Genomic DNA, 13,292 nt, shown 5'->3' with positions numbered 1-13,292 from the left:
GGCTAAAATCCTGGTCGGCTGATGTAACTTCTAAGTCCAAATTACTTAGTATACCTTTCAAGGGGCAAACTTTATTTGGGCCCGGTTTGAAAGAAATTATTGCTGACATTACAGGAGGTAAGGGCCACGCTCTACCTCAAGACAAAGCCAAAGCTAAGGCTAGACAGTCTAATTTTCGTCCCTTTCGGAATTTCAAAGCAGGAGCAGCGCCAACTTCCACTGCACCAAAACAGGGAGGAGCTGTTGCTCGTTACAGACAAGGCTGGAAGCCTAATCAGTCCTGGAACAAGGGCAAGCAGGCCAGTAAACCTGCTGCTGTCCCAAAGACAGCATGAACCGAGGGCCCCCGATCCGGGACCGGATCTAGTGGGGGGCAGACTCTCTCTCTTCGCCCAGGCTTGGGCAAGAGATGTCCAGGATCCCTGGGCGCTAGAGATCATATCTCAGGGATACCTTCTAGACTTCAAATCCTCTCCCCCAAGAGGGAGATTTCATCTGTCAAGGTTGTCAACAAACCAAATAAAGAAAGACGCGTTTCTACGCTGTGTACAAGATCTATTATTAATGGGAGTGATCCATCCGGTTCCGCGGTCGGAACAAGGACAAGGGTTTTACTCAAACCTGTTTGTGGTTCCCAAAAAAGAGGGAACTTTCAGGCCAATCTTGGATTTAAAGATCCTAAACAAATTCCTAAGAGTTCCATCGTTCAAAATGGAAACTATTCGGACAATCTTACCCATGATCCAAGAGGGTCAGTACATGACCACAGTGGATTTAAAGGATGCTTACCTTCACATACCGATTCACAAAGATCATTACCGGTATCTAAGGTTTGCCTTCTTAAACAGGCATTACCAGTTTGTAGCCCTTCCATTCGGATTGGCTACGGCTCCAAGAATCTTTACAAAGGTTCTGGGTGCCCTTCTGGCGGTACTAAGACCGCGAGGAATTTCGGTAGCTCCGTACCTAGACGACATTCTGATACAAGCTTCAAGCTTTCAAACTGCCAAGTCTCATACAGAGTTAGTTCTGGCATTTCTAAGGTCGCACGGATGGAAAGTGAACGAAAAGAAGAGTTCTCTCTTTCCTCTCACAAGAGTTCCATTCTTGGGGACTCTTATAGATTCTGTAGAAATGAAGATTTATCTGACAGAAGACAGATTAACAAAGCTTCTAAATGCATGCCGTGTCCTTCATTCCATTCAACTCCCGTCAGTAGTTCAATGCATGGAGGTGATCGGCTTAATGGTAGCAGCAATGGACATAGTTCCCTTTGCACGCCTACATCTCAGACCGCTGCAATTGTGCATGCTGAGTCAGTGGAATGGGGATTACTCAGATTTGTCCCCCACTCTGAATCTGGATCAAGAGACCAGAAACTCTCTTCTATGGTGGCTTTCTCGGCCACATCTGTCCAGGGGGATACCGTTCAGCAGGCCGGACTGGACAATTGTAACAACAGACGCCAGCCTTCTAGGTTGGGGCGCTGTCTGGAATTCTCTGAAGGCTCAGGGACAATGGAGTCAGGAGGAAAGTCTCCTGCCAATAAACATTCTGGAATTGAGAGCAGTTCTCAATGCCCTTCTAGCTTGGCCCCAGTTAAAGACTCGGGGGTTCATCAGGTTTCAGTCGGACAACATCACGACTGTAGCTTACATCAACCATCAAGGAGGGACAAGAAGCTCCCTAGCAATGATAGAAGTATCAAAGATAATTCGCTGGGCAGAGTCTCACTCTTGCCATCTGTCAGCAATCCACATCCCGGGAGTGGAGAACTGGGAGGCGGATTTCTTGAGTCGCCAGACTCTTCATCCGGGGGAGTGGAAACTTCATCCGGAGGTCTTTGCCCAAATACTTCAACGTTGGGGCAAACCAGAGATAGATCTCATGGCGTCTCGCCAGAACGCCAAACTTCCTCGCTACGGATCCAGATCCAGGGATCCGGGAGCGGTTCTGATAGATGCTTTGACAGCACCTTGGAACTTCAGGATGGCTTATGTGTTTCCACCCTTCCCGCTGCTTCCTCGATTGATTGCCAAAATCAAACAGGAGAAAGCATCAGTGATTCTAATAGCGCCTGCATGGCCGCGCAGGACTTGGTATGCAGATCTAGTGGACATGTCATCCTGTCCGCCTTGGTCTCTACCTCTAAGACAGGACCTTCTGATTCAGGGTCCATTCAAACATCAAAGTCTAACTTCTCTGAAGCTGACTGCTTGGAAATTGAACGCTTGATTTTATCAAAACGTGGTTTTTCTGAGTCGGTTATTGATACCCTGATACAGGCTAGGAAGCCTGTTACCAGAAAGATTTACCATAAAATATGGCGTAAATACCTATACTGGTGTGAATCCAAAGATTACTCCTGGAGTAAGGTTAGGATTCCTAGGATATTGTCTTTTCTACAAGAAGGTTTAGAAAAGGGTTTATCGGCTAGCTCATTAAAGGGACAGATTTCAGCTCTGTCCATCTTGTTTCACAGGCGTCTGTCAGAAAATCCAGACATCCAAGCCTTTTGTCAGGCTTTAACTAGGATCAAGCCTGTGTTTAAAACTGTTGCTCCGCCATGGAGTTTAAACTTAGTTCTTAACGTTTTACAGGGTGTTCCGTTTGAACCCCTTCATTCCATTGATATAAAATTGTTATCTTGGAAAGTTCTATTTTTAATGGCTATTTCCTCGGCTCGAAGAGTCTCTGAGTTATCAGCCCTACATTGTGATTCTCCTTATCTGATCTTTCACTCAGACAAGGTAGTTCTGCGTACTAAACCTGGGTTCTTACCTAAGGTAGTCACTAACAGGAATATCAATCAAGAGATTGTTGTTCCATCCTTGTGTCCAAATCCTTCTTCAAAGAAGGAACGTCTTCTACACAATCTGGATGTAGTTCGTGCCCTCAAGTTCTCCTTGCAGGCAACTAAAGATTTTCGCCAAACTTCTTCCCTGTTTGTCGTTTATTCTGGACAGAGGAGAGGTCAAAAAGCTTCTGCTACCTCTCTCTCTTTTTGGCTTCGTAGCTTAATACGTTTAGCCTATGAGACTGCTGGACAGCAGCCTCCTGAAAGAATTACAGCTCATTCCACTAGAGCTGTGGCTTCCACTTGGGCCTTTAAGAATGAGGCCTCTGTTGAACAGATTTGCAAGGCTGCAACTTGGTCTTCGCTTCATACTTTTTCCAAATTTTACAAATTTGACACTTTTGCTTCTTCGGAGGCTATTTTTGGGAGAAAGGTTCTTCAGGCAGTGGTTCCTTCTGTATAATGAGCCTGCCTATCCCTCCCGTCATCCGTGTACTTTTGCTTTGGTATTGGTATCCCAGAAGTAATGATGACCCGTGGACTGATCACACATAACAGAAGAAAACATAATTTATGCTTACCTGATAAATTCTTTTCTTCTGTTGTGTGATCAGTCCACGGCCCGCCCTGTTTTTAAGGCAGGTGCATATTTTTTAAATTATAATTCAGTCACCACTACACCCTTGGTTTCTCCTTTCTCGTTGGTCTTTGGTCGAATGACTGGAGGTGACGTAGAGGGGAGGAGCTATATAGCAACTCTGCTGGGTGAATCCTCTTGCACTTCCTGTAGGGGAGCAGATAATATCCCAGAAGTAATGATGACCCGTGGACTGATCACACAACAGAAGAAAAGAATTTATCAGGTAAGCATAAATTATGTTTTTATGGCTACTAAATATTTTAGCTTTAAATATATGTTTTTCTGTTTTAATTCAACTGCACTATAAATTACATTTAGTGACAAAATAGACATAAGTAGCATAACAGCTGTGTAAACGTCACTATTTCTATTTGTTACAGTTATGATTCCAAAACTACATCCTCATTATGATTTGGATATTGATGCCAACATGGCCAAGGTTAGTAACTTTTGTCCCACACAAAGTATTGCTGCCAATTATAACGTATATATGAACAGCGCCACCTTGTGTTTCTTACATTAACAACAACTGATATTTAGTTTGTAAGATTAAAGGGTTGTAAAATAAAAAAACATTAAAAAATTTTTAAGAGATTCAGCACAAGAAGAAGTTTATTATATAATTTCCAAAGCAAATGTTGCATCAGGAGACATTATTTGAATCATGGGGCATTATTTGTGACACATTTGTGTGTATTATCCACACCAATACTATTATATATCCTTTATCTGATATTTCTTAATACAAATTAAATAACATCTAAACACCACTTATTTTGAATCTATAAAATTATTATCTTCCTTTATTTTTAAAACACCAGCATATTATGTGGCACTATACAGGAATATGTTGCATATAAGAGGCAATGACAATATTTAATAGAAAACTAAAATAAGACAAGAATAGGGTTTGGCCATTGAGCATAGCCAGTAGAAGATGCTCTTTATTCAAATGGCTCACAAATCAGCCACATTGAAAATACATCACTATTAAACTTCTTGTGTCTAAAATGATCTTTCAATAAATCAACTGTTTCAATTTGTTTGTCTATTGTGTAATCATTGCTTCTTACTTGTTTGGTCAATTAGTAAAATCAGTGGTCAGCAAAGATTTTCTGGCCAGGCAGTAAATATTTTAGGCTTTACAAATCGAGGATATTATGTTGGTACTTACATAACAAGAGTGAAAACTAATTTCTACAAATTTTTGTTGACAAAATTCAAAATGTATTTGTTACTTAGGAACTTGCCTTCGGTGGCAGCCTCATTTCTCTTGTAAGGTGTATCCAGTCCACGGGTTCATCCATTACTTGTGGGATATTCTCCTTCCCAACAGGAAGTTGCAAGAGGACACCCACAGCAGAGCTGTCTCTATAGCTCCTCCCCTAACCTAACCCCCACCTCTAGTCATTCTCTTGCAACTCTCGACAAGATAGGAAGTATCAAGAGATATGTGGTGACTTAGTGTAGTTTTACCTTCAATCAAGAGTTTGTTATTTTTAAACGGTACCGGCGTTGTACTGTTTTACTCTCAGGCAGAAATTTGAAGAAGAATTCTGCCTGGAGGTTTGATGATCTTAGCGGTTTGTAACTAAGGTCCATTGCTGTTCTCACACATAACTGATGAATATGGGAAAACTTCAGTTGGGGGAACGGTCTGCAGATTACCTGCTTTTTGGTATGTTCAGTATTTTTATTTCTAGAGAGATGAATAAGTTCTAGAAAATGCTGACAGAGCCTTGTGTATTTGAGGTAAGCCTGATGCAGTGATTTAACGACTGGGATCATGCTTACAAAACAGGGTAATACTCATGTTAATACTCATATTACTTAGTGACAAAACGTTTACATGATTTCATAAATAGGACGTTTTTTCTCTAAAGGAGATAAGTCTTTATTTGGGGCCTAGTTTCCACATGGCTAGTCAGATACTCCTAGGAATATTTTCTTAAGGCCCCTCTGACATCCAGTACATGGTGGGAGGGGCCTATTTTAGCGCTCTTGATGCACAGTTTTAATTCAGACTGAGACATCCAGCTTCCCTAGTGAAGTCCTCTGGCATCTGAGGACTATTACAAAGGGTTTATTTCTCCAACATTGGTGTGTCCGGTCCACGGCGTCATCCTTACTTGTGGGAATATCTCTTCCCCAACAGGAAATGGCAAAGAGTCCCAGCAAAGCTGTCCATATAGTCCCTCCTAGGCTCCGCCCACCCCAGTCATTCTCTTTGCCGTTGCACAGGCAACATCTCCACGGAGATGGTTAAGAGTATGTGGTGTTTAGTTGTAGTTTTTTAATTCTACTATCAAGAGTTTGTTATTTTAAAATAGTGCTGGTATGTACTATTTACTCTGAAACAGAAAAAGATGAAGAGTTCTGTTTGTGAGAGGAAGATGATTTTAGCAGACAGTAACTAAAATCATTTTCTGTTAACACATAGGACTGTTGAGATGAAGTAACTTCAGTTGGGGGAAACAGTTAGCAGACTTTTCTGCTTAAGGTATGACTAGCCATATTTCTAACAAGACTGTGTAATGCTGGAAGGCTGTCATTTCCCCTCATGGGGACCGGTAAGCCATTTTCTTAGTCTCAAACAGAATAAAGGGCTTATTATGGGCTATAAAACTGGTAGACACTTTTATGGGCAAAATCGACTGCTTTATTTGGGCATTTTATACATGTTTATGCTTGTAATTCACACTTATAAGCTTGGGGAACGTTTTTTAACGTCCGGCACTGTGTTAGACACCTTTCCAGTCAGGAAGGGCCTTCCCAGTTGTAGGCTGAGCCTCATTTTCGCGCCATTACTGCGCAGTTACTTTTGAGAGCAAGACATGCAGATGCATGTGTGAGGATCTGAAAGTAGTTGGAAAAGTTCCTAGAAGGCTTCATCTGGTATCGTATTCCCCCCTGGGTTTGGTAAAGTCGCAGCAAAGGCTGTAGCTGGGACTGTAGAGGGGTTAAAACTGTAACCAGCTCCGGTTTCTTTATTTTAAGGGTTAAAGCTCTGAAAATTGGTGTGCAATACTTTGAATGCTTTAAGACACTGTGGTGAAAATTTGGTAAATTTTGAACAATTCCTTCATACTTTTTCACATATTCAGTAATAAAGTGTGCACTGTTTAAAATTTAAAGAGACAGTAACGGTTTTGTTTTAAAACGGTTTTTGTTCTTTTTTGACAAGTTTAAGCCTGTTTAACATGTCTGCACCTTCAGATAAGCTATGTTCTATATGTTTGAAGATCAATGTGTGTCCCCCTTCAAAATTGTGTGATAATTGTGCCATAGCGTCCAAACAAAGTAAGGACAGTATTGCCACAGATAGTAAAGTTGGTCAAGATGATTCATCAGATGAAGGGAGTAGAAATAGTTCTACATCATCTCCTTCTGTGTCTACACCAGTTTTGCCCACGCAGGAGGCCCCTAGTACTTCTAGCGCGCCAATGCTTATTACTATGCAACAATTAACGGCAGTAATGGATAACTCCATAGCAAATATTTTATCCAAAATGCCTGCATATCAGAGAAAGCGTGATTGCTCTGTTTTAAACACTGTAGAGCAGGAGGGCGCTGATGATAATTGCTCTGTCATACCCTCACACCAATCTGATGGGGTCATGAGGGAGGTTTTGTCGGATGGGGAAATTTCAGATTCAGGTAAAATTTCTCAACAGGCAGAACCTGATGTTGTGACATTTAAATTTAAATTAGAGCATCTCCGCGCACTGCTTAAGGAGGTGTTATCTACTCTGGATGATTGTGACAACCTGGTCATTCCAGAAAAATTATGCAAGATGGACAAGTTCCTAGAGGTTCCGGTGCACCCTGACGCTTTTCCTATACCCAAGCGGGTGGCGGATATAGTGAATAAGGAGTGGGAGAAGCCCGGCATACCTTTTGTCCCCCCTCCTATATTTAAGAAATTATTTCCTATGGTCGACCCCAGAAAGGACTTATGGCAGACAGTCCCTAAGGTCGAGGGGGCAGTTTCTACGTTAAACAAGCGCACTACTATTTCGAGGATAATTGTGCTTTCAAAGATCCTATGGATAAAAAATTGGAGGGTTTGCTTAAAAAGATTTTTGTACAGCAAGGTTACCTCCTGCAACCCATTTCGTGCATTGTTCCTGTCACTACGGCAGCGTGGTTCTGGTTCGAGGAACTAGAAAAGTCGCTCAGTAGAGAGACTCCGTATGAGGAGGTTATGGACAGAGTTCACGCACTCAAGTTGGCTAATTCTTTTATTTTAGATGCCGCTTTGCAACTAGCTAGATTAGCGGCGAAAAATTCAGGGTTTGCAATTGTGGCACGCAGAGCACTTTGGCTAAAGTCTTGGTCAGCGGATGTGTCTTCCAAGACAAAATTGCTTAATATCCCCTTCAAGGGTAAGACTCTCTTTGGGCCAGAATTGAAAGAGATTATTTCAGACATCACTGGGGGAAAGGGCGATGCCCTCCCACAAGATAGGCCTTTCAAAGCCAAGAATAAGTCTAATTTTCGTTCCTTTCGCAATTTCAGGAACGGACCAGCCTCTAACTCTGCATCCTCTAAACAAGAGGGTAATGCCTCTCAAACCAAACCAGCCTGGAAACCGGCGCAAGGCTGGAACAAGGGTAAGCAGGCCAAGAAGCCTGCTGCTGCTAACAAAACAGCATGAAGGAGTAGCCCCCGATCCGGGACCGGATCTGGTAGGGGGCAGACTCTCTCTCTTTGCTCAGGCTTGGGCTAGAGATGTTCAGGATCCCTGGACACTAGAAATAGTTTCTCAGGGTTATCTTCTGGAATTCAAGGAACTACCCCCAAGGGGAAGGTTCCACATGTCTCACTTATCCTCAAACCAAATAAAGAGACAGGCATTCTTACATTGTGTAGAAGACCTGTTAAAGATGGGAGTGATAAACCCAGTTCCAACGGCGGAACAAGGAATGGGATTTTACTCAAATCTGTTTGTAGTTCCCAAAAAAGAGGGAACTTTCAGACCAATTCTGGATTTAAAGATCCTAAACAAATTTCTCAGAGTACCATCGTTCAAAATGGAAACCATTCGAACGATTCTACCCACAATCCAGGAATTTATGACTACCGTGGATCTAAAGGATGCGTATCTACATATTCCTATCCACAAAGAACATCATCAGTTCCTAAGGTTCGCCTTTCTGGACAAACATTACCAGTTTGTGGCCCTCCCTTTCGGGTTAGCCACTGCTCCAAGGATTTTCACAAAGGTACTCGGATCCCTTCTAGCGGTTCTAAGACCAAGGGGCATTGCAGTAGTACCGTACTTGGACGACATTCTAATACAAGCGTAGTCTCTTGCAAAGGCTCACACAGACATCGTTCTGGCCTTTCTCAGATCTCACGGATGGAAGGTGAACATAGAAAAAAGTTCCCTGTCTTCGTTGACAAGAGTTCCCTTCTTGGGAACAATAATAGATTCTTTAGAAATTAGGATTTTCCTGACAGAAGTCAGAAAGTCAAAACTTCTAAATGTGCATGGAAGTAGTAGGATTGATGGTTGCAGCAATGGGCATAGTTCCTTTTGCGCAAATTCATCTAAGACCATTACAACTGTGCATGCTGAAACAGTGGAATGGGGACTATACAGACTTGTCTCCAGTGATTCAAGTAGATCAGAAGACCAGAGACTCACTCCGTTGGTGGCTAACCCTGGACCACCTGTCCCAGGGAATGAGCTTCCGCACACCAGAGTGGGTCATCGTCACGACCGACGCCAGTCTAGTGGGCTGGGGCGCGGTCTGGGAATCCCTGAAAGCTCAGGGACTATGGTCTCGGGAAGAGTCTCTCCTCCCGATAAACATTCTGGAACTGAGAGAGATATTCAATGCTCTCAGGGCTTGGCCTCAACTAGCAAAGGCCAGATTCATAAGATTCCAATCAGACAACATGACGACTGTTGCTTATATCAATCATCAGGGGGGAACAAGGAGTTCCCTGGCGATGAAAGAAGTGACCAAAATAATAAAATGGGCAGAGGATCACTCCTGCCACCTATCTGCGATCCACATCCCAGGTGTGGAAAACTGGGAGGCGGATTATCTGAGTCGTCAGACATTCCATCCGGGGGAGTGGGAACTCCACCTGGAGATCTTTGCCCAGTTGACTCAATTATGGGGCATTCCAGATATGGATCTGATGGCGTCTCGTCAGAACTTCAAGGTTCCTTGCTACGGGTCCAGATCCAGGGATCCCAAGGCGACTCTAGTGGATGCACTAGTAGCGCCTTGGACCTTCAACCTAGCCTATGTGTTTCCACCTTTTCCTCTCATTCCCAGGCTGGTAGCCAGGATCAAGCAGGAGAGGGCCTTGGTGATCTTGATAGCTCCTGCGTGGCCACGCAGGACTTGGTATGCAGACCTGGTGAATATGTCATCGGTGCCACCATGGAAACTACCTTTGAGACAGGATCTTCTTGTACAGGGTCCATTCGAACATCCAAATCTGGTCTCCCTCCAGCTGACGGCTTGGAAATTGAACGCTTGATTCTATCAAAGCGTGGGTTTTCAGATTCGGTGATAGATACTCTAGTTCAAGCAAGAAAACCGGTAACTAGAAAAATTTACCATAAAATATGGAAAAGATATATCTGCTGGTGTGAATCCAAGGGATTCTTATGGAATAAGATCAAAATCCCTAAGATCCTTTCCTTTCTACAAGAGGGTTTGGATAAAGGATTATCAGCGAGTTCTCTAAAGGGACAGATTTCTGCTTTATCTGTCTTATTACACAAACGACTGGCAGCTGTGCCAGATGTTCAAGCATTTGTTCAGGCTCTGGTTAGGATCAAGCCTGTTTACAGACCTTTGACTCCTCCCTGGAGTTTAAATCTAGTTCTTTCAGTTCTTCAAGGGGTTCCGTTTGAACCTCTACATTCCATAGATATTAAAGTGAAGGTAAAGTTTCCGTGAAATGAAAGTAGTAGTGTGTTACTTATTCAAAATATATCATGATCGCTAAGTTTTTATGTAATATTTGTTAACTTATCAATATAAAATCGATACTTGATCTGTCCGTGTCCCTCTGATTAAAGCTCCGCCTTACATTTGTTTCCTGCTTTCTTTGTCTATTACGTATAGAGCGTTGACACCCGCTCTATACGTATGGTAAATGCGCGTTCTCGATGTTACTCAATCTAGCGCATGCGCACAATACGGCTCAACCGCAATTTGCGCATGCGCGACTAAAAACTTTCCCATTCTGAAGCGCATGCGTTAATCCCGTTGCAACATAGTATTGAAACCAAGTGCGTTCGGCAGAGTTGAATGAGTGTAGGAGATTTGCGCATGAGCAAATCTTGAACGAGCACGGCTTAGAAGATACAGGAAGTGTATCTAACGCATGCGCAGATCCAATAGTTATGCGGTGACGTCAAATGACGACCACCTAAAGGCCAGACAGATCATTGGCTAATAGAAAAACGTGACCTGGCTGCAGAAAAAAAAAAAAAAAAACGGGCAGATTATAGAACACGGAGAAAATAGTTTTAAATGTCGGATAACAAGGTAAATATCGAATTTTAACAAAAACGATGAATTAAACTCACATTATTTTTTATTCCAGTTACTTTAGAATAGTAGTAAAGATGCGAACTTTACCTTCACTTTAAGTAGTTATCTTGGAAAGTTTTGTTTTTGGTTGCTATTTCTTCTGCTAGAAGAGTTTCTGAGTTATCTGCTTTGCAGTGTTCTCCGCCCTATCTGGTGTTCCATGCAGATAAGGTTGTTTTGCGTACTAAGCCTGGTTTTCTTCCAAAGGTTGTTTCTAACAAAAATATTAACCAGGAAATAGTTGTTCCTTCTTTGTGTCCGAATCCAGTTTCAAAGAAGGAACGTTTGTTACACAATTTAGACGTAGTCCGTGCTCTAAAATTCTATTTAGAAGCTACAAAAGAGTTCAGACAAACTTCTTCTCTGTTTGTCGTCTATTCTGGTAAAAGGAGAGGTCAAAAAGCGACTTCTACCTCTCTTTCCTTTTGGCTTAAAAGCATCATCCGATTGGCTTACGAGACTGCCGGACGGCAGCCTCCAGAGAGAATCACAGCTCACTCCACTAGGGCTGTGGCTTCCACATGGGCCTTCAAGAACGAGGCTTCTGTTGATCAGATATGTAAGGCAGCGACTTGGTCTTCACTGCACACTTTTGCTAAATTTTACAAATTTGATACTTTTGCTTCTTCAGAGGCTATTTTTTGCAAGCCGTGGTGCCTTCTGTTTAGGTAACCTGATTTGCTCCCTCCCTTCATCCGTGTCCTAAAGCTTTGGTATTGGTTCCCACAAGTAAGGATGACGCCGTGGACCGGACACACCAATGTTGGAGAAAAAAGAATTTATGCTTACCTGATAAATTACTTTCTCCAACGGTGTGTCCGGTCCACGGCCCGCCCTGGTTTTTTAATCAGGTTTGATGAATTATTTTCTCTAACTACAGTCACCACGGCGACCTATAGTTTCTCCTTTTTTTTTCCTCCTGTCCGTCGGTCGAATGACTGGGGTGGGTGGAGCCTAGGAGGGACTATATGGACAGCTTTGCTGGGACTCTTTGCCATTTCCTGTTGGGGAAGAGATATTCCCACAAGTAAGGATGACGCCGTGGACCGGACACACCGTTGGAGAAAGTAATTTATCAGGTAAGCATAAATTCTGTTTTCTGCACAAAAGCGTATTTGAGGGCAGGTAGGAGCCTCAGCCGAGCTGTGGCAAGGTGCTCAACTGTCTTAACGTTTTTTAAATCCGGTTTGGGGCCGAAGGGGTTAATCATCCATTTGCAAGTGGGTGCAATGTTGCTTTAGTCCCTTACACACATTGTAAAAATTTCAAAGACTTTACTATATTTTTACACTGTTTTGCAGTTTAAGTGCTAGTTTTTTTCTCTTAAAGGCACAGTAACTTTTTTGTTTAATTGCTGTTTCACCTTTATTAAAGTGTTTTCCAAGCTTGCTTGTCTCATTACTAGTCTGTTAAACATGTCTGACATAGATGAAACTCCGTGTTCAATATGTTTGGAAGCCATTGTGGAACCCCCTCTTAGAATGTGTACCAAATGTAATGAAATTTCTATAAACTATAAAGACCATATTATGGCGCTTAAAGATTTATCTCCAGGGGATTCTCTGACTGAAAAAATGGAGATTATGCCATCTAGCTCTCCCCATGTGTCGAAACCTATAACTCCAGCTCAAGTGACGCCAAGTACATCTAGCGCGTCTAATTCTTTTACCTTACAGGACATGGCGGCAGTTATGAATGCTACCCTCTCAGAGGTATTGTCCAAACTGCCAGGGGTTACAAGGAAAGCGAGACAGCTCTGGGGCTAGAACTAATACAGAGCTTTCTGACGCTTTAATGCCTGTGTCCGATATACCCTCACAATACTCAGAAGCAGAGGCAGATGAGCTTCTATCTGTGGGTGACATTTCAGACTCAGGGAAGGCGTTGCTTCAGTCTGATTCTGAAATGACAGCGTTTAAATTTAAGCTTGAACACCTCCGCTTATTGCTTAGGGAGGTTTTAGCGACTCTGGATGACTGTGACCCCATTGTGATTCCAGAGAAATTGTGTAAAATGGACAAATACTTTGCAGTGCCTGTTTACACTGATGTTTTTCCAGTCCCTAAGAGGTTTTTGGAAATTATTTCTAAGGAATGGGATAGACCAGGTGTGCCGTTCTCTCCCCCTCCTGCTTTCAAAAAGATGTTTCCCATAGATGCCGCCATACGGGACTCGTGGTCCCTAAGGTGGAGGGAGCAGTCTATACCCTAGCTAAGTGTACAACTATCGCCGTTGAGGACAGTTGTGCTTTCCTAGATCCTACGGATAAAAAATTGGAGGGTCTCCTTAA

At 42.8% G+C, this 13,292-nt stretch overlaps 1 protein-coding gene across 1 annotated transcript in view; it reads left to right on the top strand.

The window, feature by feature from the left end:
• Positions 1-13,292, top strand: part of TBK1 (TANK binding kinase 1) — a 355,855-nt gene that overhangs the window by 273,862 nt on the left and 68,701 nt on the right. Inside the window, exon 10 of the mRNA XM_053716863.1 lies at positions 3,818-3,876. Within this exon, the coding sequence (XP_053572838.1) occupies positions 3,818-3,876 (59 nt within the window). The remainder of the gene's footprint in view (positions 1-3,817; positions 3,877-13,292) is intronic.

Source organism: Bombina bombina, chromosome 6 (assembly GCF_027579735.1).
Source record: "Bombina bombina isolate aBomBom1 chromosome 6, aBomBom1.pri, whole genome shotgun sequence".
NCBI lineage: Eukaryota > Metazoa > Chordata > Amphibia > Anura > Bombinatoridae > Bombina > Bombina bombina.
The sequence above is the reverse complement of the archived record's forward strand: the minus strand, read 5'-3'. Positions and strand labels throughout refer to the sequence as shown.